The sequence below is a fragment of the Choloepus didactylus genome, chromosome 1 (assembly GCF_015220235.1).
Source record: "Choloepus didactylus isolate mChoDid1 chromosome 1, mChoDid1.pri, whole genome shotgun sequence".
Taxonomy (NCBI): Eukaryota; Metazoa; Chordata; class Mammalia; order Pilosa; family Megalonychidae; genus Choloepus; species Choloepus didactylus.
In genome coordinates, this window is record NC_051307.1 from 7,148,812 (window position 1) to 7,173,618 (window position 24,807).

At 38.4% G+C, this 24,807-nt stretch overlaps 1 protein-coding gene across 2 annotated transcripts in view; it reads left to right on the forward strand.

Annotated features, from left to right (window-relative positions):
• Positions 1-24,807, forward strand: part of DSCAM (DS cell adhesion molecule) — an 834,563-nt gene that overhangs the window by 747,899 nt on the left and 61,857 nt on the right. For both annotated transcript variants that reach the window (XM_037831465.1, XM_037831467.1), the window contains exons 21-22: positions 17,648-17,801; positions 24,120-24,237. In XM_037831465.1, coding sequence (XP_037687393.1) covers positions 17,648-17,801; positions 24,120-24,237 — 272 coding nt within the window. The remainder of the gene's footprint in view (positions 1-17,647; positions 17,802-24,119; positions 24,238-24,807) is intronic.

Here is a 24,807-nt window from a genome sequence, read left to right on the forward strand (position 1 = left end):
GCTGCTGGTGGCTCCCAGCATTTTGTGTCCCTTGGCTTGTAGCTGCATCACTCCCGTGTCTGCTCCATCTTCACTTGATGTTCTCCCTGGGTCTCTCTGACTCTCTGTCTCTTCTCCTTATTGGGGCACCAGTCATATTGGATTTAGGACTAACCCCTTGTCCTGCATCACCTTGTATTAACTTAAATAATTATATCTGGAAAGACCCTATTTCCAAACAAGGTCACATTTACAGATACCAGGGGTTGGGGCTTTCACATATCTTTCTTCGGGGACACACTTCACCCCCCCGTCCACCATATATTCTAGCCAGAAGATGCTGAATGCTTTAAATCTGCAGGTTGGGGATTTGTTCTATTATGCTTCATAAGAGGAAATATATTTTATGATCATAATCCAGTAGGTACACACAAAAGCTTTGGAACCAAACTTACATGAGCATGTGATGCACTCTGATATTTTCTGATCTTTTGGGCTTTTTCCATTCTATTTTATTTTTAAAATAATTGTCATGCCCCACTAAGTTGCTTCTATGAACCATATTTTAAAAACTACTGTTCTGCATCGGCTGATTCTGATGGCTACCTTTTCCAGTAGGTGCTGTTATTATCTTTACTTCACTGATGATGAAATGGAGGTTGTGTGCAGTCTGGTTCAGTTAGCAAGGTGAAGATGGCATCTGGAACTTACAGATGCCTGACTTCAGAGTTGAGGCTCTTCACCCTGACAGCCCAACACCTTCCCTGGAAATGGCTCCACCTTGCCTCTATTTTCTTTTGGCCCTGCATTTCCAACTTCTCTTGATGTAACAATAATCCCTCACATTATCATAACACATGAGCATAATTTGGATCACAACACATGAGCATAATCTGGCTCTATAGTGGCTTGTCATGTTCTTAAGTTCAGGAACCATGGTTAGCCACTGTTATGCCTTCTAGAAAGCCTGGTATTGTGCTCAAATTGTAGATGTTCAGTAAATGTTGTGTTGAGTTAAATTTTATGGATTATGACTTTGAGCCATCCAATAGAGGTTAAATTGTATAATGAGGTTTCTGCTTAATAAGGCAGGAAAGTGTGTTATATACTTTGGGATGCTTTCTATTCCAGAAGGGTTTAGATAAAATCTCTATGCTTTTAAGTAGTGAAGTTCCATTATCCAGAAAAATCAGTGACATGGAAATCAATATTCCATAGTTCTTTCTAAATGACCTAATGGTGGGTTTTTTTTCTGCAATAGCCAACTCAAAATTATGGAGAGGCTGAAAGTTAATTTGAGAATAGGCAATGATGATCCATTTACACATTTGCAATTAATCACTCATTCTCTAGATCTTTTTTGAGTCCTTTGATGTGGCAGGCAAATGCTAGACTTTTTGTGCCCCTGGGATTAATGAAAACTTAACTTGCACTCAGCATCTTGCAAGTCACTTGGCTAAAGGGAAGCTAGAAAAGTTTTCTTGAGGCAAAGCTACATCTAAGCATCCTCGACATATGAAAATCAATTCTGCCTTTATAAAAACTCTTGGGAAATATATTCTTGAAGTTTCTTTGGAAACACTTCAGTATTTCATGGCCAATTCTGACAGAATGTGGTTCTTAGTCTTTAAATTTTTCACGCATCACATTACAATTTTTTATCAGACTTCTATTCCTTAGGGGAGTTGGGGGACTCCATATTCTCTTTTGCAAGCTCATCCTTTAAAAACGGTCTTTCTTCTCTTTAACCTATTCTCAGTTAACTGGCCGAAAGCTGTTAAATCTTTCTATTGAATCTGCATTATAATTTTCTCTTTCTGTCATCTTCAGTGGTCATTCAATTTCACTGGTCATCAAATGAAGCTGTCCAATTACTGTAATTGGTCAAAATGCAGGTGACCATACTCTAAGTTTAGGAGAAAACTTGACATTTAAAATCCTTGAACCCAATCTTGTAATTTATGGGGCAAAGGAAAGTAAAAGTATATATGCAAATGAAATTCTATAAAGAAAAAAGCCCTGGAAACCTCTTTTGAAGGTCAATCTCATAAGATTGCGTACCCAATTTTGCAGTTAAATTGCTTTGAGATGGCATTTGTTCAGAGTAGATGGCCTGTGTATGCCACTCTGAAGATGCTTCTCAATGGCAGCCTAACACTTTCTGAGTTCTCATAGACTAGAATACCCTTTGATCAACTAGCTTCAGGAGGCTTTGAAAGATTCCAGTTTTGAAAACATCTTGTCTTTTTCACTTGGCCCATCACAGACAAGTAGAACTATTAACTGGTTTCAAATGTTTCTTTTTTGATTAAGACTAATGGAAATATTTTCCCCACTACTGCATATATGGATATATTATTTTTGTTACTAAGAATAGTCTATCTCACTAATTTCTTTCTTAATATATGAAAAGCTCTATAATGATGTACTCTCTCTTTTGTGCAGAATTTGTTGATTAGGTGGCAGCAATTGATTTAAATTAATAATGCACTTATTATGACTAATAATTACAGGTAATTTCTATGGCAGGAAGTACGACAAAGGAGGATGAGTGAGGCCAAATTGTAGTAAAAGTTATATTGTTATAAAGTCATTTTGTTCTAAAGAGCCTGGTAAATACAAAGGTCTCCTAAGCCAGTCTGGCCAACTGGACAATGCCCTGATTTTAAATAATAACATGGAGAAACTAGTCTCTTTCATGCCTTTTCTGAATATCAACTTTAATACACTTCCAATGCATTATAACAATAATTTTTATATTTGGAAGGCCAAAGAAAAAACGTCTTATATTCGGAAGGCAACCAACAACACACAGGCTACCAGTTGACCAAGACAGTGGCCTGAGATGCTCAAGGGTTCCACTGCCACCACACAGAATCTTTGAACAACTAGCAAGATCTGGCAGAGTCATCTTCCCCAAAACTCCAGAAAATGGTTAAAAAGTTGTAGTAACCTGGCTAGTGCCAAATCAAGAAAATATAATTTTTAAAAATGGTAGGAGACACTTGTGGTGTCTTTACTGGCCTCTCCCCCTTCCCTGTGTCAGTGCAGTGTGGAGCCAGCCTGCACTCCCACTATGGGTCCCTGGCCCTGTTCCAGAGGCAGCAAAGTAACCGCTGTGCACAAACTGGACAGCATGTGTGTCTCACTAATCTAGCTGGTGGCAGCCTGAAGGACTGAACCAGGACACTTCTCTCTGGCTCCTACTCCTATCACATGCCCTGCAGGAACAAACAGCTTGGGGATAGCTAATGTAGTGTGAGAAACAATTAAATCTACATGGCCTGGGGCAAAAGATTACCTACTTAAAGACATACCTTAAGCACCAGGAGGTGGGGGAGAATCTATTTCATAGGGAGTAGAAGAGGCATTACTGTTAATGGCAAAATTCCTTAGGCCATGAGCCCAAGCCCAGGACAAGACTCAGGCTCAGAAAAGACATAGAGGACCTCAGGCTGATCTTTGTCTCAGGCTGATCTTCATAGGAGTAGTAAATTCTGATGGAGATCACCAACCAGCACAAAACCAATTTGCAAAGACCGTGAAAGATGTCTTTTACATTCGTTTGTTTATGTTAGCTCTTGGCATTCAAGGAAATATATGGCATATTACTAGCTAGATACAAATTTAAGGAACAGACAGCCCAGGGAATAAATCCCAGAGTTAACACATAAAAATATTAAAATTTATAGCGCTCAACCAAAGATTGCAAGATAAACAAAGAAACAGGAAATGATGGCCCATCCAAAGAAACAAAATAAAAATACAGAAAACACCAACAAATAAGACCAGACTTTGGACATACTAGACATAAGAACTAAAAATAAATAAATAAATAAATAAATAAATAAATAAATAAATAAATATCTTCAGTATGCTCAAAGAGATAAAGGAAAAAATGGGAAAATAACTAAAGGATATCAGGAAAACAATGAATGAACAACATGAGAATCTCAGTAAAAGATAGAAATTTTTAAAACAAACCAAGCAGAAATACTAGACTTGAAATAAAACATCCCCTGGGGGATCTTAAGAGCAGATTAGAGATGGCAAAAGAAAGAATCAGTGAACTTCAAAAGATAAGGTAATTGAAATGATTTAATTGAATTGATTTAAATGAATATACATATTCAGGAGTCCCAATGAACCCAAAACTGTGTAACATTGAAGAGAACCAGCCCCAGAGACTTAGTAGTCAAACTGTCAACTGCCAAGGACAATGAGAGAGTTCTGAAAGCTGCAAGAGAAGAGCAATATATTATGTAAAAGGAACCCAAAAAAGCTTAAGAACCTATTTCTCATCACAAAACATGGGAGCAAGAAGGCAGTGGTATAAAATATTTATAGTGCTGAAAACAAACAATTGCCTACCAAGAATTTTATATCTGGTGAGACTTTCTTTCAAAAATGAGGGAGAGATTGAAAGATTTCCCCAGATAAACAAAAGCTGATGGAGTTCAACACCGTTTAACTTGCCCTACAAGCAATGCTAAAGGGAGTTCTTCAGTCTGAAAGGATATTAGATAGTGGATCAAAGCAGCATAAAGAAATAAAGATTTCTGGTAAAGATAACCATATAGGTAATTATAAATGCCAGTAGTATTATATTGGGTTTTTGTTTGTTTTTTGTTTTTTGTTTTTTTTTTGTTAGGCAACCCCACATTTTAGTTCTCATAGGTTCTAAAGTACAAATTCATAAAAATTAATGATAAATCTGTGGTTTGGGGCATATAATATATAAAGATATAATTTTTAACAAGTACAACAAAATGATGGGGTAGCAGAAGTCCATAGTAACAGTGTATGTGTATGCTATTGAAGTTAGGTTGGTATCAATTAAAATGTAGTTGTTATAGGTTTAGGATATTAAATTTAAACTCCATGCTAACAACATGGAAAACATCTGAAAATATATATACAGGTGAAAATGAGAAGGGACTCAAAATGATACACAACAAAACGAACAAAACAAATAAACATGAAAGTAGACATAAACAGAGGAGTTCAGGGACAAAAATGGTATAAGACTTACAAAGACCAAATAGCAAAATAGCAGAAGAAAGTCCTGCATTGTTGTACTTACTTTAAATGTAAATGGATTAAACTCTCTAGTCAAAAGGCAGAGATTGACAGAATGGATAAAAATGCATGACCCTACTATATGCTATTTACAAAAGACCTTAAATTCAAAGACACAAGTAGGTTGAAAGTGAAAGAATGGAAAAAATATGTCATGCCAGTATTAACCAAAAGAAAGCTGGGGTAGCTATACTAATATCAGATAAAATAGATTTTAAGTCAAAATCTGTTATGAGGGACAAAGAAGGTTACTATATATTGACAAAGGAGTCAATTCAACAATAAGACATCACAATTACAGCTATATATGCACCTAATGGCAGAGCCTCAAAATATATGAAGCAATATTGACAGATTTTAAGGAAGAAATAGGCAGTTCTACATTAATACTAGGAGACTAAAATACACCACTTTTAACAATGTATATTGTATTGAGACAAAAGATCAATAAAGAGAAGACTATAAGGATATTATTAACCAACTAGACCTAACAGACATATATAGAACACTTCACCCAGCACCAGCAGAATACACATTCTTCTGAAGTGCACATGAGTAATTCTCCAGGATAGACCATATGTTAGGTCCCAAAACAAGTCTCGGTAGGTTTAAAAATACTGAAATTGTACAATGTATCTTCACTGACCACAATGGAATAAAGTTAGAAATCAATAACAGACCAAGAATCAGAAATTTCACAAACATGTAGAAATGAAACAACATAGTCTTAAACAACTGATGGGTCAAAGAAGAAATCACAAGAGAAATTAGGAAATATGTTGAGGCAAATAAAAATGAAAATACAGCATACCTCAACTAATGGGACACAGCAAGGGCAGTGCTAAGAGGGAAATTTATAGCTCTAGATGCTTACATTCAAAAAGAAGAAAGATCTCAAACCAGACACCAAACCTCACAACTGGAAAGACTAGAAAAAAAAGTCAAACTAAACCAAAAGTGAGGAGAAAGAAGGAAATAAAAAACAAAATTAGAACAGATATAAATGAAATGGGGAAAAAAAAGAGAGAGAGAGAGAGAATCAACAAAACCAAAATATGGTTCTTTGAAAAAATTTAGCTAGACTGACAAAGCAGTAAAAAGTGAGGATGAAAAATAAACAAAACAGAAATAAAAGGGGAAACATTGCTACTGAACCCAGAGAAATAAAAAGGATTATGAGGATACTGTGAAAAACTGCATGCCAAAAAATTAGATAACCTACATGAAATGGACAAAGTCCTAGAAATACACAAACTAACTAGACTGACTCAAGAAGAAATAGAAGAGCTGAACATACCAATAACTAGTAAACAGGTTGAATGAGTAATCAAAAAACCTCCCAAAAAATAAAAGCCCAAGACCAGATAGCTTCATTGATGAATTTTCCCAAACATTTCAAGAATTAACACCAGTTCTTCCAAAGTCTCCCAAAACAATTGAAGAGGAAGTTACACTTTCTAACTCATTCTACAACATCACCCTAATACCAGATAAAGATACCACAAGAAAAGAAAATTGCATACCCATATCCCTTATGAATATAGGTGCAACAAATACTAGCAAATTGAATCCAACAACACCATAAAAGAATTATACACTATGATCAAGTGGGATTTATTCCGGTTATGCATAGGAAGTTCAACATAAGAAATCAATTAATTTAATACACCACAATAATAGAATGAAGGATAAAAGCACACAATCATCTCAATTGACCCAGAAAAGGCATTTGACAAACTCCAGCACCTCTTCTTGATGAAAACCTTCAGAAAACAAGGTACTGAAGGAAACTTTCTACATGATAGAGGGCATATATATGGAAAACCCACCAGTAACGTCATACTTAATGGTGAAAGACTGAAAGCTATCCCCCTAAGAGTAAGACAAGGATGCCCACTGTCATCGTTATGCAGCATTGTACTGGAAGTTCCAGCCAAAACAGTTAGGCAAGAGAAAGAAATAAAAGGCATCCAACTGGAAAGGAAGAAGTGAAACTTTTCTTATTTGCACATGACATCCCATATACAGAAAAGTCCTGAAATATCAACAAAGTTACTGGAACTAATAAATGAATTCAGCAAAGCAGTGGGGTATGAGATCAGCAAGCAAAAATCAGCAGAGTTTCTATAGACTAGTAATGAATAATCTGAAGAAGAAATCAAGAAAAAAATTCCACATATGATAGTGTGCCAGTTTGGATGTATTATGTCCCCCCAAATACCATTATCTTTGATGCAGTCTTGTGGGGGCAGATGTATTAGTGTTGATTGCGTTGGAACCTTGTGATTGAGTGTTTCCATGGAGATGTGACCCACTCAACTGTGAGTGACACCTTTGATTAGGGTGTGACCTCTTGATTGAATGTTTCCATGGAGGTGTGGCTCCACACATTCAGCATGGATCTTTATTGGATCACTGGAGTACTTTAAAAAGAGCCACACAGGCCCAGACACTGCTGAAGCCTAGAAAGCCATTTTGAAACCAGAACTCCGGAGCAGACACCAGCCATGTGCCTTCCCAGCTAGCAGAGGTTTTCCAGATGCCATTAGTCATCCTCCAGTGAAGGTACCTGATTGGTGATGCATTACCTTGGACACTTTATGGCCTTAAGACTGTAATTGTCTAACCAAATAAACCCTCTTTTATAAAAGCCAATCCATTTCTGGCGTTCGCATTCTGGCAGCATTAGCAAACTGGAACAAATAGTAACTAAAAGAATAAAGTAACTAGGAATAAATTTAACCAAGGATATAAAGGACACATACATGCAAAACTGCAAAACACTGCTGACAGAAGTCAAAGAAGACCTAAATAAATGTAGACATTCCATGTTCCTCAACTGAAAGACTAAATATTAAGTTGCCAGTTCTACCCAAAGTGATTTATAGATTCTACACAATCCCAATAAAAATTCCAACCGCCACCTTTGCAAGAAAGAAAAAGCCAATTGTTAAATTTACATGGAAGGATGAGGGGCCCAAATAGCTAAAATCTTCTTGAGAAAGAAAAACAAAGTTGAAAGACCCATACTTCCTGATTAGTAAACTTAATACAAAACTACAGTAGTCAAAACATCATGATTCTGGCACAAAGACAGACATGTAGACCGTGGAATCAAATTGAGAATTCATAAATCAAGTGTCTTATTTAAGTCCAACTGATTTTTGACAAGGACGCCAATTCCACTCAATGGGAAAATAATAGTGTCTTCTACAAATGGCACTGGGAAAACTGGATGTCAATATACAAAAGAATGAAAGTAGACCCCTACCTCATACAAAAGTCAACTCAAAATGGATCAAAGACCTAAATATAAGAACCAGAACTATAAAACAACTAGACAAAAATATAGGGAAGCATTCAGGACTTTGTGCATCATATAACTTTATCATGACAGTAAAAATGCAACCTACAGAATGGGAAAAAATATGTAGAAACCACATCTGATAAGGGTGTATTCTGGTTTACTAATGCTGCCATTTTGCAAAACACCAGAAATGGACTGGCTTTTATAAAGGGGGTTTATTTGGTTACAAAGTTACAGTCTTAAGGCCATAAAGTGTCCAAGGTAAGGCATCAACAATAGGGTACCTTCACTGAAGGATGGCCATTGGTGTCTAGAAAACCTCTATTAGCTTGGAAGGCACGTGGCTGGCATCTGCTTGCTCCTAGGTTGCGTTTCAAAATGGCATTCTCCAAAATGTTACTCTTGGGGCATTTTGTCCTCTCTTAGCTACAGCTCCTCTCCAAAATGTCACTCTCGGTTGGTCTGAGGTCCCTCTGTCTGTGAACTCCTTTATACTCCATTGATTCAATTAACACCCACCCTGAATGGGCGGGGTAACACCTCCATGGAAATTATCTAATCAGACTTATCACCTACAGTAGGGTGTGCCACATCTCCATGGAAACACTCAATCAAAGGATTCCAATCTAATCAACATTAATATGTCTGCTCCCACAAGATTGCATCAAAGATATTGGCATTTTGGGGGAGATAATACAAACTGGCACAGGGTGTAATATCCAGAATAGATAAAGAATTCCTACAATTCCTACAAAAACAACCCAATTTAAAATTAAGCAAAGTACTTGGATAGACATTTCTCCAAAGAATATATACAAATGGCCAATAAGCATATGAAAAGATGTTCAACAGCATTAGCCATTAAGGAAATGAAGATCAAAGCCACAGTGAGATACCTGTTCATACCCACTAGAATGGCTACTATTGAAAGAAAGCTAAATAACATGTTTGGGGGAGTATGTAGAGAAATAGGAACACTCATTCATTGTTAGTGGAAATGTAAAATGGTGCAGCTGCTGTGGAAAACAGTTTAAGGTTTCCTCAGAAAGCTAAGTGTACCATATGCCCCCGAATCCCACTTCTAGATATATACCCAAAAGAATTGAAAGCAGGGACTCAAACAGATATTTGCACCATGTCACTAGTGAAGTTCCTAGCAGCATTATTCACAATAGCCAAAAGATGGATGCAACCCAATTTTGCATCAACAGATGAGTGGATAAACAAAATGTGGTATATCCATGCAATGGAATAATATTCAGCTATGAAAAGGAATTAAATTCTGATACATGAGATAACATGGATGAACCTTGAAAACATCATGTTGAGTGAAATAAGCCAGAAACACAAGGAAAAATATTGTATGGTCTCACTTATCTTAAATAACGAGAACATGAAAATTCATAGAGTCGGAAACTAGAATGCAGGTTACCAGGTGCCAGGATGGGGGTAGGGAATGGTGAATTAATGCTTCATTGGTACAGAATTTCTGTTTAAGGTAATGGAAGAGTTTTGGTAATGGGTGGTGGTGATGATAGCACAACGTCGTGAATGTAATTAACACCCCTGAATTGTATAATTGAATATGGTTAAAAGGTGAAGTTTTAGATTGTATATACATTACCAGATTAAAAATTTTCAAAACACATAGAATTTTAGAACACAAACAGTGACACCTAATGTACACTTTGTACTATAAATAATAGTATAATTATAATAATACTGTTTTACCACTTGTAACAAAGATATCACACTAATGCAAAGTGTTAATAAGGAAAACTGTGTGTGTGCAGGGAAGCTATATGAGAACTCTTTACTTTATGCATGATTTTTTTGTAAACCCATAACTAGTCTAATAAAATAAAATTGACCATTAGCAAAAAACAAATTTTTTTAAAAAGGAGCCAACAGTTATAAAAATATATATCAGCTCTGATGCTCTCAATAAAGTATAGAAACCAACAAAATTGGGGGAAAACAAGCAGCTTTACTATTCTGTCCTCTCTCTGAGTGTTGGCCTCCCACTTCAACCTTTTAGGAAGGTCTTTGTGTTACAACATTGTCTTATTTTGGAGATGAAAATAGTGAAATAAAATGGAAATTGGATCAAAATGTATTATCCCTAGGAATTAAGAAAACAAAGACAAATCTTAAATCGATACAGCAATCTGCTGACTCTTCTTGGAAACTGGGCCATTTCACTGCTACTAAATGGAAAGCTTTTAAGTGTTCAAAAGTTGTCATTACCTCATAATTAAAAGAGCAATCTGCTTTGCTGCTTCTGCTTTGGGGGAGTTTTGTTTTGTTTTGTTTTGTTTTTAATCACTGCTCTAAATATTTTATCTATGAAAGAACATTCTGAGTTGTTGACTGCATTTTGATAATTAGATATCAGAGCTTTTTAAAGCACCATTTCAATATTCCTTTGATATAATTCATTTTTCATTAAAATGTTAATTGAAATTTTATAAAGTGGAATGCTTTTCACCTCAGTCTGACACACTGAATAATTTGATCTAAGCAGCCTGTGACTCCATAGTCTTTGTCTACATGTTTTTATCTTCCCATTGTATTCAATTATTAGCAACGTATTTATTAAACTCACCTTAATGGAACAAGCATTTCCTCAGTCCATCGAGTCACTGTTTCATGGACGCCAGCTCTGTGCAATGTGCTGAAGTGGATCCATGGGGAAAAAATGCAGGGACAGAGCCAAGGTGAGAACGTGCAGGACCACCTCCCCAAATGGAGTGAAATTGAGGGCAGTAAAAGACGTAAACAAAGGGCAAATAGGACAATTGAGAGGATTAGAAAAGGCTGTGCAGGTTCATTTCTTGAGCAGTTTCTATGAGCCAAATAATGTGAGGGATTTGGAAATGAACTCACCAATAACTGGATGAACTTCCAGTTTTATAAAAATTATTAAAGAGCATTTAATGTGCTCTTAAACATGAAAGGAAAAATATTACACTAACACCACAAGGCAAAAATGAACCCAGAATGAGGCTAGTTCTGGAAGATGCTATTCATGGGGCGATAGTGAACACTAGGAGAAGAACAACCTTTCAGGGGTCCTTACACCTTTTTGATGAGTAGATTGTCAAGTTCCTCAGAAATCTATGACTCTGCTCACCAGACCTAAAGTATGGACAGGGAGAAGAAGCTGGAAGTGTGAGCTGTCTGACTTGTCTGTAATGTACCACAAGGCTTGGACCGTAAGCTGCATTTTCCATCTGTCTAATTTATGGGAGGCAAACATATCAGAAGCCTTATAAAAACTTTCTAAAAAGATTTTTTAAGAATCAAGTTTGTGGATTTTCAATTAATTTTCCTAGACATCTTGCAAATATTAATCCATGTCCTCAACCATGACACCAAGGGTTTCGGAAAGAGAATTAAAATGTTTTTATTTCTCAATTTTAGTAGAAATATATTGGAATCCTGCTGTGCCTCATTTTTAATCAACCCTACATTTGTTAAGCCATGATTATTTCTTGTTCTTGGGGACAGAAACTTGCCTTACCTTATAGTCTACACATTGGAATTAAACTGAATGACAACGAAGTCATACTTAGCGAATATTTTTAGAGCTTTTCCTATTAAAAGGCACAGCACTGAGAGGTTTTGCATAGATGTTTTTACCACAGCCCAAAGGAAAGACCTACAGTCCTCGGCTGGTTCGAGGTGTCCTAAAGCTCCTACCAAGACTGTAACCCCTTCGTGGTCCTCCATGCTTTTAAAGCAGTGGTGTTTGCAGGACCTCCCAGCTATCTCCATGGTAAATTCCATGAACACTTGATATGTAAGACCATACCGTATTTGCAATAGTTTGTCAGATAAGCTACATGAATATTTTATATTTCAAATGTGTGTCCTCAAACAGAATACCAAAATCTTCCCCCAAAAATGCTAGGGATTGTCCCTGCTATATGCCATTAACTAGAGAGAAGAACCACTCCCTCCCTGAGGTACCAAGAAATAAACAACTCGGCTGTCACTTAGAGCCATTCCCATTGAGAAGTGGCTAATCGATAATAAATGCTAAGGGTAATCTGGATGCTGATAGAACCAACATGTTTAAACAGATTTTAGAATGGAAAGAACATAGCTTTTTCTCAGATAGCTAAGAGAAATTTATGATTGGTACAGAATAATTAGCAACCCCGGTCCACAAGTGTCCTGATGACTCCATCATGCCGGCATACAGCAGAATAAAAGCGAGCAGTGGGGCAGGGGTTCCTATTAAACACCAAGCCCAAGAACTTGCTTAGCAATGACTGTTTCTGTATTTCCATGGGTCATGAAGTAACTCTGTTGCCTCCCCTTATAACAAATGTTCAGCCCAACTATAGTAACCCATTCAAGATTAATTCACACTTTCAGCATAATAAAATCTTATAGAATGGCTAATTCCTCTGTCTTAACTCTAAAGGAGATGAGATTATAGAGTTAAAAATCAACCAGAAGAAAATATGTGAGAAAAGAATCTTTCTCCCCTCCCCACCAGTCTCTTCTTTCACCCATGTAGTTAAACTACATTGTAAGTTTGCTTTTTTTTTATGCTACTTTCTAAAAAATCTTGTTTTGCTTGATAGGGAAGCCATGATTTGCCCTTTCTACTCCTTCAACAATTGTTTAATGCATCAAAGTGTTAGATGTATTTACCTAGCAAAGTGACAGGAGAAATATGGAAATAAAATCAATCTCTTCTAGTTGGACATTCCCAGTATTTGGAATGGAGTATTAAATAATTACATCATGTAGAAATTAACAAGTCAGCCTAAACACTGTTAGATAGTTGTGCTGGGGAATCTGGTACCCAGTAAAGGTAAAAAAAATTAATGAAGTGTAAATACAATAATCACTGCTATTATTATCTCATATTAAAGTATTGAGAATAATGTTTCATAAGGAAGTGATATCCATCATCCCTCTTTCTCAGAAGAAGGAGAAGGATTTAATCAAATAGATTTGCTGAAGTGAACTATTTGAAGCAATGAGCTTGTGATTGTTTTTTCCAGTTACCTCTTTTTTCCATTGCCTGTTGCCTCCTCTTGAAATTTTCAGTAATTCTTAAACTGTACACCATCCATAGCTAAGTTTTGTGGTTTGAAACATTCTGTAATTTGCAGTGAACCCCCAGCTCAGCCTCCTCTCCTGCAGCCATGCCACTATGGGTAACGGGTAACCTTTAACCTTCTTAGTTGTGACTCAGCTTTCACTCACCATGTCCTGGAGACTCCAGGTTCTCCTGCTTGTTCTCTTAAAGCCTAGAGCCCTCTCCCTACCCCTGGAGTGGACAGACATCCGTATTCCTGATTCAGCCTCTTACGGAGTCTACGGATGGAGTTTGGCAAGACATCAGAACCAGCAAGTTCTGCACAGATGGTCTGATAGCTATTGTTCAAGAAGGAGATACTGGCATCTTTGGGAACACCCTCCTCCTTTAAGGCTGTTGCCAAAACTTCAAGACCACAGGAAAAGTCACATATAGTATCCAATTACGTATATTACTAAGAAAATGGATCAACTCCTCAATTGTATAAACTGTTTAGTGGCAGTTTTTTGCTTGCCCTTCTACTGAGACCAGGAAAATGGGGGCTGATTATGGAAATCATTAGGGGAATAACCTGTAGGAACCGCTAAACAGCTTAACTCCGTTATTTTTCACCCTAGTCTATAGAAAACGGTCATTCTAACTGGAGGAAGTCCCCACAAATAAACTTTTCTGCTTATGCTCTTGGTTAGTTTTTATGTAAATGGTGTAATGTTCTTGCATAAGAAATTGTATTTCATTGTTGATTTTAGCCATGCCTCGTGTTTCAGGTCAAAGTTAAATAAAATGTACATTTTGGAGGTAATCAAGGACCAATTGTACCTCATGGACAAGTGTACTCTTCTGAGAAAAATCCTTATTTTATAAATACATGTCCATGCTTTGTTGATGCTTAATGTTCAATAAGAGCAAGTGTTATAATTTGCCCATCCGTAAGCTTTGTGAAATTAATTTGGCAACAACGTAGTCTTGCAGTATCACAGAATGCATGCAAATATACACAGTCATTGGGTTGTCTCTTCATTTTGCCAAGAAGTAAGCCAAATTCCTGCTGAACTTCTGGAGAAACTAGTTTTCCCATGATCCTCTGAAGATAGGGCAAGAGTAATGTGTGGGGGATAGGGGAAGAGGTGTCAAATCCATGAACAACACACACACACACATCCACACACCCTCACACACGTGTCCATGAATGCTAAAGCAAATATGTGCTTCTGGATATGTGCAAGGGCATATATTCTCTCTTTAATTATCTGATGATAAGATAATCATCTGACCTAAAAGTTAATTATTAATTAGTATTCTTTGCTCTTCAGTCTACCTTGTTTGATAATATAGCCACTCCAGTTTTCTTTTGACTAATGTTAGCAAGGGGTATCTTTTATGTTCTTTTATTTTTAACCTACTTATGTTTTTATACTTGACGCATTTCTTGTAGGTGGAATATAGTTTGAATATTACCTTTGGAGTCATTTTTTCTTTTGTTGGCTCATTAGCTATGCTTGTTATTTTGTAAGTTCAGTGGTTGCTTTAGGGTTAATAGAATACACCATTAATTCATCACAGTCTACTTTCAAGTAATATACATTTCACATGTAGTATAAGAACCTTACCATAACATACTTCCATTTTTTCCTCCCAACACTCATGGTGTTATCAGTCATACATTTTACTTTTGTAAATATAAATCCTCATAGTGCATAGTTATTACTTTTTAAACTGTTATCTTTACAGAGATTTAAATAACAAGGAAAATATTGTATATTTACCTATGTAGTTACCATTTCTTGTGCTTTTCTTTCCCCTGTGTACATTCATATTTCTATCTGGTGTCATTTTCCTTCTGTCTGGAAGATTTTATTCAACATTTCTGGCAGCATGGATCTGCTGTTGATTAATTCTTTCAGTTTTTCATATATCTGAAAAAATATTTTGTTCACTTTCATTTTGAAATGTATCTTTGCCGAATATACAATTGTAGGTTGATTTTTTTTTTCTTTCAGTACTTTAAAGCTGTTGCTCCACCATCTTCTCACTTGGATTGTTTTTGGCAAGAAATTTGCTGTCATCCTTGTCTTCATTCCTCTCTCTATATGTCTTTTCTCTGGCTGTTTTTTAAGATAGTCTCTCTATCACTGGTTTTGAGCAATTTGACTATAGTGTAGTTTTCTTTAGGCTTTGGTACAGTTTTCTTCATGTTTGGGTTTTTTGTTTTTGTTGTTGCTGTTTTTTGTGCCTTGGGTTCACTGAGATTATTGGCTTTGTGGGTTATAGATTTCGACAATTTGGAGATTTTTCAGTCATTTCCTCAAACATTTTTTTCTGTCTTCTTTTCCTCCTCTCCTTTAGCAATTCCAAATTACATATATGTTAGGTTTCTTGATGTTGTCATACAGCTTACTAATGTTCTGTTAATTTTTTATTTTCTTTTCTCTCTGTGTTATATTTTGTGTAGTTGTTATTACTAATCTTCAAGTTCACTAATCCATCTAATTAATAGCAGTATCTAATCTGCTATTAATCCACACCAGTGTATTTTTTACCTCACACATTGTAATTTCATCTCTTGAGGTTTTATTTTGGTCTTTCATGTCTTTCATGTCATTCCTTAACTTTTTAAACATACAGAATACAGTTATAATCACCATTTTAATGCCCTTGTCTGCTGAATATGATCTCTGTGTCAGTTCTGGGTCAGTTTTGAATGATTGAATTGTCCTCAGTATGAGTCATGTTTTTCTGCTTCCTTGCACACCTGGATTTTTAATGACAGCTTTATTGATATATAATTCACACACCATAAAATTTGTGCTTTTAAAGTATGTAATTTAAATTTTCTAATATATTCACAGTTGTGCAACCCTCACTACTATTTACTTTTAGAACATTTTCATCACCTAAAAAAAAAAACCCATACCCATTAGCATTCACTCTTCTTTCTCCCCTCCCCGCTCTGACAAGAAAACACTCATCTACTCTCTGTTTCTATGATTTGCTTATTGTGGACATTTTATATAAAGGGAATGCTAAATATGTGGTCTTTTGTGATTTGATTCTTTGCCTTAGTGTCAGGTTTTCAAGGTTCATCCATGTTTTAGCATGTATCAGAACCTCATTCCTTTTTATTGCTAAATAATAATCCATATTTGTATACAACACATTTTGCTTATCCATTTATCAGTTGATAGACATTTGGGTTGTTTCTATCTAGAAACTTTTGATTGGATACCAAATGTAGTAAATTTTACTTTGTTTGGCACTGGATACTTTTATTCACATAAATATTCTTGACTTTTGTTCTGGGATATAGTTAAGTTACATAGTGACAATTTGATCATTCTGCATCTTGCTTTTAAGATTTACTAAACAGTACCCAGAGCATTGTTCAGTCCAGGGCTAATTATCACCCATCACTGAGGTAAGACCATTATGTCTTTAGCCAGTGCCCCATGAATCTCAAAGTTTTCCTGTCTGCCTGGAGAGAACAGGAACTAATAGCTCTGAGTGAGTACTGGGGCACTGTTACCTCAGATCCTTCCTGGTGGATTTATTTCCTGGCCTCAGGTAAATGTCTCATGTGCATATGCTTGCTGTTCATTGCTCACTTGAATACAGGACCCTCTGCACATCCTCAGAATTGTCTCTCATTTCTTTCTGGTATTCTCTTCAGAAAACTCTAGTTTCCTCCCAGTCACTCAGCCCTGTCTCCTTACCTCAGGAGTGCTGCTGGGCTCTTCTGATGTCCCTGTCCCTGTGCCATGCCTGGAAACTTCTTCAAATTGTAGGCTGCAATTGTAGGGCTTCACTCATCCATTTCTTACCTCTCGGGAATCACTTTCCTTTGCTGCCTGATGTGCAATGCCTTTCAAGCTATTGACAGCAGTTTTGTGTGTTCTTTGGTTGTTTTAGGCGTGAGGGGAAATGTGGTTCTTATTACTCCATCTTGGCCAAAAACAGAAATATTGTGACCCATAAGTAAAAGGGTTAAATTACTCATTGGTGGCTATCAAAGCAGTTGCATAGAAAATGTACACTGCGGGTCACCGAAACTTACTAATTTTTCCCATGGCAACTCCGGTGTTTTCACTAGGAACTAGTGGGGATTTTTGTTTGTTATTGTAGATAAGGTTTTGGTGGCAGTTATATGTTAATAAGCCTTCTAGTAGAAAATCAATTTGTACCATTTACCTTTCTGAATATGGGATCATTTATGTCTCCTCTCACAGGTTATCAGCGAGTTTGAAGCCTCCCCTGACTCCTTTTCCTACAGAATCCCTAACCTGAGTCGGAATCGTCAGTACAGCGTCTGGGTGGTGGCCGTGACTTCCGCTGGGAGGGGCAACAGCAGTGAAATCATCACGGTGGAGCCACTAGCTAAAGGTGTGCCACTCTAGCATGAGCCTCATTGCCCATTGGAATTGGACTGCTTTTGCTTTAAGTCTCTTTATTATCTAGAACAAAACTCTTAATGCCCTAAAAATCAAGTACACTAGAACGTCAAATGTTGTTAAGTTTCAGCCCAGGAAACAGAGCTGTTGCTAGCTGACACTGCACTTCTGTGCAAATCAGAAAAAGACTCCCCCATAGTGTGAGTGGGTTTGCATCTGAAAGTGTCTCTGGGAAAATTAGGAAAAGGTATCCCCACTCACCAATTTGAGTTAGTGAATATCGCTAGGCGGCAGCTTCCCAAGACAGTTTTATTGTCATCAAAATCAGGAATCACATTTCTTAAAGAGAAATTATATCTTTTGGTCAACGAAATTGGAACTATTACAAATAGAAGGAAATCACTAACTATTCTTCTATTGATAGAATGCATAAACAAATAGTTTAAGTAATGGTGGGAAGTTGGAATCACAAAAAACTCCTAGAAGTGGCTATAACACCACAATTAAATGTTAGACTGATCCTAAAATGTCCACATAGGCATGGGTTTTTCTTTTCTACTTCTGATAATCACTGTCATCCAGTGTGGCCAGGGTCTCCATAAATTAGCACTCATTGTGACTAAAATTTCCTTGCATCACAATTTCAAACCAGCACAAGATGCCCACTGGTTTTGGAATGTAGAATGTTGGCAATTTATCACTAATATGGCCTCTTCGGGGTGGGGGGGGGACGCTGAAAGAAGATGTAAACATTCCCAGATGTCAAATATACCCCCAGAACCTCAATGTGCTGGCTAAAAAATAGACAGAATAAAAATAGTGAGGGGAAAAAAAGAGTGGTGTCACATTTGGAACACAAATGCAGGTATATAAGTACATTGTTCATAAGGAAAATAAGTTGGTGGGTTTTTCTATCTGTTGCACTCTTAGAGCATGATATACAGCCACACACACACCAACATTTAGACAACAGTGATTATCAAAACGTTGGGCATAAGGACTGCATTGTTGGATGAAAAAGGAACTGCACCATAAGATATAGGATGTGCGACAGCTTCACCTCCTCTCTAACTTTCCGTTATCAATATTATATCTCCAAACAGAGCCAGGAATGGTCTAGCTAATGAAGTAGTGTGTGACATACTTCATTAGATGAAAACTGGCTACTCCCATAGGAGTAGGATGTGTCTGTACAGATCAAATGTCATTTGGTCATTTAATAAATCCTTTTAAGTGCCTACTGTATGTCAGACACTATGATTTAGTCAAGGGAGTCTGTCCGCTGGTGCAAATATTCCCAAAATCTCAGTGGCTTAATATAATAACAGTTCAACACAGATGTTTCTGGTCAGGTGGCTCTCCTGGGTGGTTTGGTCCATGTAGTGGGTCGGGGCCTACAGCTTCCTCCACCCGGTGGCTTTACTACTCTGGAGCCCTTCACTTCCAGCTCCACAGATGGGGAAAGAGAGAGCGTGAATAGTTGGATGGTCGGTTTCTGTGGGCCAAACATGGAAGCATATACATCATTTTTGCCCACATTCCATTGTCTATAACAAGGTATAGACCAGACTAATTTGCAAAGAAGGACTGGGAAATGAAGTCTAGCTGAATGTCCGGGAGAAAAAGAATACAGAGGAGTCTCTTCTAAGGAATGTCTAAAACAGATACATTTACTATTTGTCCTTATGGAGCTTATAGTCTGGTGGGGAGGCAATAAGCAAAGTATGACAGAAATAAATGTATAATTGTAAATCACATTAAGTGATATAAAGAAAAAAAAACATGAGAGGAACTCACTTAACAAGACTAGAGGAGGAGGGTGGACTTGACTGCACAAGGAAGGCTTTCCCAGACAGGGATGTGTAAATGTCATTATGTGGAAAAGGGAGAAGATAGTGTTCCAGGAGGAAGGAAGCAAAGTCGGAAGGCTGAGAAAGAGTTTAGCATGTTGTGGCCCTGGGTGCTGGAGCCTAGTGGGGCCTGGGGAGGAGAGAGTAGTATCAGATGAGCCTGGAAAGGAAGGCAGGGCCTGGTCATGCTAGACTTGCTAAGCCATGTTAAGGAATTCAGATTTTACTCGAGTGAGACAGGAAAACACACCACTTTCAAACAGTGGAGATAAAGTCTATTGAGTTTGGATGTGATTTTTAACTTTTCGTAAATGTTCTTTTTCTCTTAATCAGTTTTTGATTAAGAGAAAATTTCCGAAAATAGTACAGAGTTGTTATATGTCCTGCACCTAGCTTCCCCTCTCAAGGACATCTTACATTAGTATGGTACCTTTGTTACAAACAATGGCATGTGTGTTTTTTCTAGAAAGACCATGCTGATATCTCTATCTTGAAAGAACTGCAAGGAGGTGAGTGTAGGAAAAGCAGAGCCCAGCATGGCTTGAACTAATGTGGTAGCAGCAAGGATGGAAAGAAGCAGATGGGTCTAAGATACGCTTGGATGAAGAACTGACATGACTTGGCGGTAAATCAGATATGGGCAAGGTGAGGAGAAAGAGAGGAAGAATGAGTCCTCAAATTCTAGACTGAGTTATTTAAGTGGAACTGTCATTTTATAGTCAGGGAAGACTGGGAGTAGCAGATTGTGAGTCCTCTGAGAGGAGGTAAAGTGTTGAAATTTGGATGTGTTAAATCTGAGGTCAGTGAAAGCCATCATCATGGAGCTGTTTGTGCAGTTGAAGTAGCTTCTGTACTAGAGAGACGCCTGCTGAAGATAGAGATGCGAGAGTGGTCACCGTCCAATCACCCTGCAGTTCCGGACGTGAGTGAGAACAGTAGGAGAGAGAGTGGAGCCCAGAGAGGAAGACGCAGGACTGAGCTCTGAGCCACATGAGCTTGCTCTGGAGAGAGAGAGGAATAGGACCTGGCAAAGAAAAAGTGGTGAGGTCAGAGATGAAGGAGAAAACCAGGACGCTACTGTGTCATGAATTCAAAGCAGATGCTTCAAAAATGAGCATCTGTGGTAGATGGTGCCAGGCAGTCAAGTGAAACAAGACTAAGAATCACCCTTTGTTTGACCACACAGAGAACTTCCTCAAACTCTGTGAGAGCAGCAGTGGTGGAGAGGGGTGGGCAGAAGCTAGACGAGGTGAAGCAAGAAAGTGAACAAAGAAAGTGAGGAAGCAGATTGCCCTGGAGAAATTTCTTTCAAATACCTCATTTAGAAGGAGTGTAGAGAAAGAGAAGAAACCAGACGGAGAGACCAGGTCCAAGAAAGGTCCTGATTTTATTTTTTAAAATATGCCAGTTCTCAGCGTATGTTTGTGTGGTGATGAGAAGAATCCAGTAGAGAGGGAGAGTTGATGATACGGAGAAGGAGCAGGTGACCACAAGAGTGAGGTTTGGAGGATGTGGGAGGTGAGATATCCTGAGCACCTGTGGAAGGTGAGGGGGCAGACACAAGTAGGTGTGTAGATTTGGCAGGAAATTCAGGATTTCCAGCCAGTATCTTCTACTGAGTATTAGGCAATTTGGGGATTGCCAAGAGAGAATCAGAACTTGAGGAGAGGAAGGACAGTGGAAAATCATCACTGCAGAGTAGTGGGATGGAAATTCACTAGGAAATAGTTAAGACTGGCAGGACTGAGACTCCAGCTGAATTTGGTGACCATGAGTACATAGTGGCCTCCAGTTGCTCTCTTGCCTGGACTTCTCCAGAAATGTTGAGCTTCTCATGCTCAAGTGGGTTATCTAGAGTCAAGCATTGTTGAGATGGATTTTGTGGATAGGAGTTGAATTAGGGGATGCCTCCGGTGTGGAGGGGTTATTCAGTCAGGCAGGCACAACCCTGTAGCCCCAGAGGCTGGCAAACTGTTAAGGCAGGAATGCCCCACAGGCAGAGGAGAAAGGGACAAATGATTTTGTTGCAGTTTGGAGATCAAGGAAGCCCGCAGCAGTAACAAAACAAGCCTGTTGACAGGTAGAAGCATCCAAAATCCAGACTCATGTCCAAGAAGGGGAGGGAATAGCAGGAAGGAAGCATGGAGCCCTATCCTGGGAGGAATTCCAGGGCAGGGTGGTAGACACAGAGAGCAAGGCCACGTGGTCAAGAGAACAGGGAGCAGATGGCTGTCCGGGTTGCAGTGTGACAGTTTCTCATCAGAGTCACCTCAGGAGCTTGGTAAAAGACAAACTCCCTGAGTCAATGCAAGATCCACTGAATTACCAGGGCCAAGGTGGGAGTCTGCACTTTTAACAAAGACTGTGGATGATGCTTTTCATGTTCCAGTTTGGAAGCTATAGGTCCAGTATATTCTGTGGTTTAGTCTTGGAATGTCAGGCTAGAGCCCTTTAATTCCAGCTGCCTCAAATAGAGGTTAGCTCTAGAAATAGGATGTGCAGTGCTGAAGATAGAAGTAGTTCTAGCCAGTGTTTTTCAGATTTCTGGTGGGAAATTAATTGTAAGTCCTGGAATTAATCTAAGGGATTATAAACCAGCATTTTAAAGAACAAAACTGGGATGGAATGGAATAGAGTGGAATAATAGACTAGAATATTCTGGGAAAAAAATGTGGAAATAGAATGCATTAAACACAGCAAGTATTATTTTGTAGAACTTTGTTTTCATTTATGCGCACGCGCACACACACACACACACACACACACACACACACCAACATATGTAGGTCTTTCAGGTTTCAAGGTAAAATATATTTCTTACAGTGGGTTTCTATTAAAAAGTTTGAAAGCCCTGTGCCTGACTCTAGTTAGATTTCCCTAATCACCCATGTTTTACTGCTGAGAACATTCCCCATCATAGAAAAAGACAGTCTGAAAAGTTTGAAAGGGGAAATGCAAAAAACCTCCAATGCCAGAAATCCAGTGCTCCCTAAACCCGGATCTCCTTAATTACAATGGAAAATCAGAAATATCAATGACAAAGATAAAGTGATTCTCTGCATTATAATCCTCCATTGATTGATTTAAAAAATTACAGTATGTGGGTCACCTCTGAAGGATGAAGAGTTTCAATTTTCACCCCATTAGATGAAGCTGCTCCAAACCCATGGTCGGATTTTGTAGTGGTATTTACTGCACAAAACAGGCTCAGCTTCTGAGCTCTCTGGCATTTTTGCTTTCTCTCTACTCTTGCCCACAGTGCTCAGAACAACAAAAGTTGGAGTTGGTTCAGTTGAATTTAATGACATCACCTTTCCTGGAATTCCAGAGAATTCCTGGGGAGCCTGTTTCCTGTCCCCCTTTGCCAATCCAAACCCTGAAACCCAAAATGGTGCCGGAGTCCCAACACTGGTGCCAGCTTTATGGGTCTCCAGTGAGATTGGGCCCACATTCCCAGGTCTGCAGTGCTGGATCTGTGTGTCTGGCTGGACTGAGCCATGGGAGGTGGGCACTGTTGGTTTCTTTTGTCTGTAGGTCCCAGTCCCCATGACCGCTCCTGGAGCACGTTGACTAGAATTAAGAAGGGAGCTGCCTCTGGCTCCTGTTCACATCCCAAATCAGTGTCCCAAATATGGCAAAGGTTGGGCCCCTCACTTTGCCTCTGATGGACTTGTGGCTTGAGGTCCCGGCCGGCCTTCCTGGCTGGCTCAAGGGGGCAGCAGTAGGAACCTGTCGCTACTCAGCACCTCTCGTCTTCAAGGGTGTCATCTGGGGCAGGTCCACCCTGCACTTTTTTCTCTTTATCGCCTGGTACTTCCGGCTTCTTTGGGACTGACCCTCTCCCAGGCGTCCTCAGCACGTGCTCCTGTTTGGGAATCTGAGTCACCGTCCCAAGCAAATGGTTGTTCTTCAAGAGAGACCGTTCAGAAAATGTTCATTTTCCTTAATGCTCACACTGAAGATCAAGTTGCTATCCTAAAATCAGGAACATGCCACAAAATTGATAAATGGAAGTTGTTTCAATTTTACTTCTTCCTGTCTTTTGGGGCTTGAAGTGTTGTGTGGTCTCTGTTCTCTCAGATATTAAAAGTATATTTTAATGTGCAGTTTTGGTGTTTAGATAGATGGCTTAATAAAGTGCTTTGAAAAATAATTGAGCTCATAGAAAACACAGCTTGTTGCTGCTTGGCTTATGAAGTTCCAGATATTTAATTTGGGTTGCTTATTTTTAGTCAGCAGAAAAAAAAATTAAAAGGGGATTTTCAGCTGTTGATTGTATGTGCTTACGATGAAAATCCCTTATAACCCAGATATCAGAGAACAGTGTTTGCACTTGTGTTGTGAATTGGTGGGGTTGCGTTGCCTTTCTGTGTGTGTTGCTCTGTTTGGGCAGGTCATCTGGGCCTCTGCTGTAGACAAGTCTGTGGAGTAATTGGGTTCTTCTCTGTTTGTTGTTCCAGCTCCCGCACGAATCCTAACCTTCAGTGGGACCGTCACTACTCCATGGATGAAAGACATTGTCTTGCCTTGTAAAGCAGTAGGGGACCCTTCTCCTGCAGTAAAATGGATGAAAGACAGGTAACCAGTAACCCAATGTACACCTTTAGTTAGGCCCTAAGAGGTTACCTTGGTATCCTTATGTCAGATCTGGTGGTCTTTTAATTTTATATTCATTAACACTAGTGAAAGCTCCAGGAAACCTACCAGGTCATTGAGATGGAGGTGGGGTGGGGTGGGGATCTTGGCTTTAGCCCTTTAAAGATCTAATCTGAATAAATTCAGACTCTAAATTCACAAGAGAATGTTTGCAAGGAAAATAGTGTAACCAATCCAATATCCTCTGTGGAAGTCTGTGGTACCTTATCGTGTAAATTATCTTTATAGCTGAGACAAATGTTCCTCAGGTTATTGTGCTATGAGCACCCATCCCTTCTCCTTCCAAGATGATAGACCAGCTAGCTATCCCTAACTCATATGCTTTGAGAAATAACTTAGAGAAATGGAACACATTAGGACTTTGCAGATATAAAATCCAATTCTCCATACTCAGTAGTCATTAAAATAATAGCAGCCAAGATATAAGGGAGAAAGTAGGTAACCGTCTATATAATTGTTAAAGTGTTTTATCTCATTCGGAATAAGAAATGA